This window comes from Cebus imitator, unplaced genomic scaffold (genome assembly GCF_001604975.1).
Source record: "Cebus imitator isolate Cc_AM_T3 unplaced genomic scaffold, Cebus_imitator-1.0 Scaffold93, whole genome shotgun sequence".
NCBI classification, from domain to species: Eukaryota; Metazoa; Chordata; class Mammalia; order Primates; family Cebidae; genus Cebus; species Cebus imitator.
Window position 1 is genome coordinate 6,319,195 of NW_016107408.1, and position 2,535 is coordinate 6,321,729.

The 2,535-nt window shown below is 40.9% G+C and overlaps 1 protein-coding gene across 1 annotated transcript in view; it reads right to left on the reverse strand.

Annotated features, from left to right (window-relative positions):
• RNF157 (ring finger protein 157) overlaps positions 1-2,535 on the reverse strand; it is a 90,159-nt gene that overhangs the window by 14,190 nt on the left and 73,434 nt on the right. Inside the window, exon 10 of the mRNA XM_037741083.1 lies at positions 808-1,046. Coding sequence (XP_037597011.1) covers positions 808-1,046 — 239 coding nt within the window. The remainder of the gene's footprint in view (positions 1-807; positions 1,047-2,535) is intronic.

The window sequence follows — 2,535 nt, forward strand, 5'->3', positions numbered from 1 at the left end:
AAAAAGAACAGTACTTACTGCGAGGAGGAGAAGCTGAGGGCAAAACCCAAATCTTTTTTGTTTGCTTATTTTTTGAGACAGGGTCTCATTATGTTTCCCAGGCTGGACTCGGACTCCTGGGCTTCAGCAATCCTTTTGTTGACGTTTTTAACAGAGGAGGAGTACAGCCTCCTGAGTAGTTGGGATTACAAGTGTGGGCCAACCTGCCTGGCTCAAAACCCAAATCTTAAGCAGAACTAGGGAGGTAGAAAAGAGAACCAGAGAGGGATGGAGACCTCTCTGGGGCATCAGAAGTACTAAGTTTTACCTTTAGCTCCTTTGATGACTTGCTATTTAAACTTGGGAAAAGCCACTGCCATTTAGAGGATCTCAATATTTTCATCTGTAAAATGCCCTCCCCTTTACTCTGCCACAGAAAGCTTGTCATGATTTGTGCCTAACTGGATTTAGATGTTTAAGATATATGGATCACAAGGTTCCTTCAGTTTTCGGACTAAGTAATGCTCCCGGGGGCCTGGATGGCCCTATCCACATTGTTCAATGTCCTCTTTCCTATATCCCATCCCCTACCCTTGAAAAAAAAAAAGAATACCTAAGAGATATGTCTAATCAGAATTTTCCTAAGTACCTACATACCATCTTATTTTCATCTCTTAAGGAATGGGATAACCTTCCCACAAGCAGCTCTTGGAACAGCCCAGAGGGTGACCCTGCCCTAAGGTCCCAGGATGTGAGCCAGCACCAAGGAGGGTTAAAGTGTCTCATCAAGGATTCTGGGGGCAATACTATGGAGCACTGGCTACTCACTTGGAGAGACTCTTCTTGAGTTTGAGTCCTTGGCTGCCACAGTCAGACAGGCGATCAAGAGGGGAGATCGTCCTGATGGGGGGCAGGTGGCCATCACTGCCATATGAAGGGAGCATTCCTGAGAGGTGGCCATCTCCAAGCACATGAAGTGGAGGAACTGCTGGGGATGGAGTGAGGGGCCCATTGAGGGCCTCCAGAAGAGATACTACTTCATAGCCTGGTGGAATATTCTCTGAGGACTAGGGAAATCAGAGACAGGTTGAAAAATTAATTAGGTCCTTTTTGTTTTATGGCATGCTCATGCTACTTACTCTACACTGAAAAAAATGTTTTCTTTTATATCTGTTCTGGGGAGCTCTGGTAAGAACAACTGTACTAGAGCAGAGATAAAATATCAAAGAACCACACATTGTAGATTCTGCTTATTGGTAAACCTTTTCTTAATAATCTCTATTTTTTCTGATTATAATGGAAACATGTTAATTATAGGAAATTTGGAAAATACATAAAAGTAGAAGGGGAAAAAAATCACCAGTAATCAATCACCCAAAGTTACTTTTGTTAGCATTCTGGTGTCTTTTCTTCCCATTTTTTTCTGTGTACTATTTACACAGTTTTGATCAATCTGTAAATAACAATTTTGTATTCTGCTTATTTTATTATACTTTCCTCTTTTTAAAAAAATAGAAGTGGGATCTCATTATGTTGCCCAGGCTGGTCTTGAACTCCTGGTCTCAAGCAATCCTCCTGCGTTGGCCTCCCAAAGTGCTAAGATAATGGATGTGAGCCAACGTGCTTGGCCAGACTTAAATATTTTCCTTTGTTTCTGAAGCCTCTTCATATATGTCCGCTTCTCATATATCCCCTAGGTTTTCTAACTATTCTAGTGGTGGTTATCTAGTGTCTAACACGTCCTATTGTAAACAAGTTTTGAGGAACACCCTTGAATGCCTTTTTTTCAAATTATCTTCTTGTTATTAAATTCTTAGCTTTTAGATGATGAAGTATAAATGTTTTTAAGACTCTTGATATATACTGCTGTTTTCTGCTGTTTTGTTTATTTCAGTGCCTTTTCTAGTTACACTCTTATAAGTAATATGGAAGACCTATTTTGACTACTTCCCTGACAGCAGGGAGAATCACTAAAAATAAAAGTTTTTAAAATTCGAAAGTTGAAAAATGGTTTTCTCATATTTGCGTATCATTGATTTTTAATGTGGTTGAACTTTAAAAAAAACTCTTTGTTGAGTATTTTTTGTTTATGCCCTTTGCCCATTTATCTACTGTTTCCCTCAATATGAACTATGGCGAAGACATCAGCTTTTCCTCTGATACCTACATTGTAAATACTTTTTTTAAAAAAAATACTATTTGTTGTCTACCTTTTAATTTTGGTCACCTTTTAGACCTCTGAAGTGATAAACTTTTAGATGATAAAATGTATGATTCTTAGTGGCTGGGCACGGTGGCTCATGCCTGTAATCCCAGCACTTCGGGAGGCCGAGGTGGGCGGATTATGAGGTCAAAAGATCGAGACCATGGTGAAACCCCATCTCTACTAAAAAATATAAAAATTAGCTGGGCGTGGGGATGCACGCCTGTGGTCCCAGCTACTCGGCAGGCTGAGGCAGGAGAAATGCTTGAAACCGGGAGGCGGAGGTTGCAGTGAGCCGAGATTGCGCCACTGCACTCCAGCCTGGCGCCTGGCAACAGAGCAAGACTCTGTCT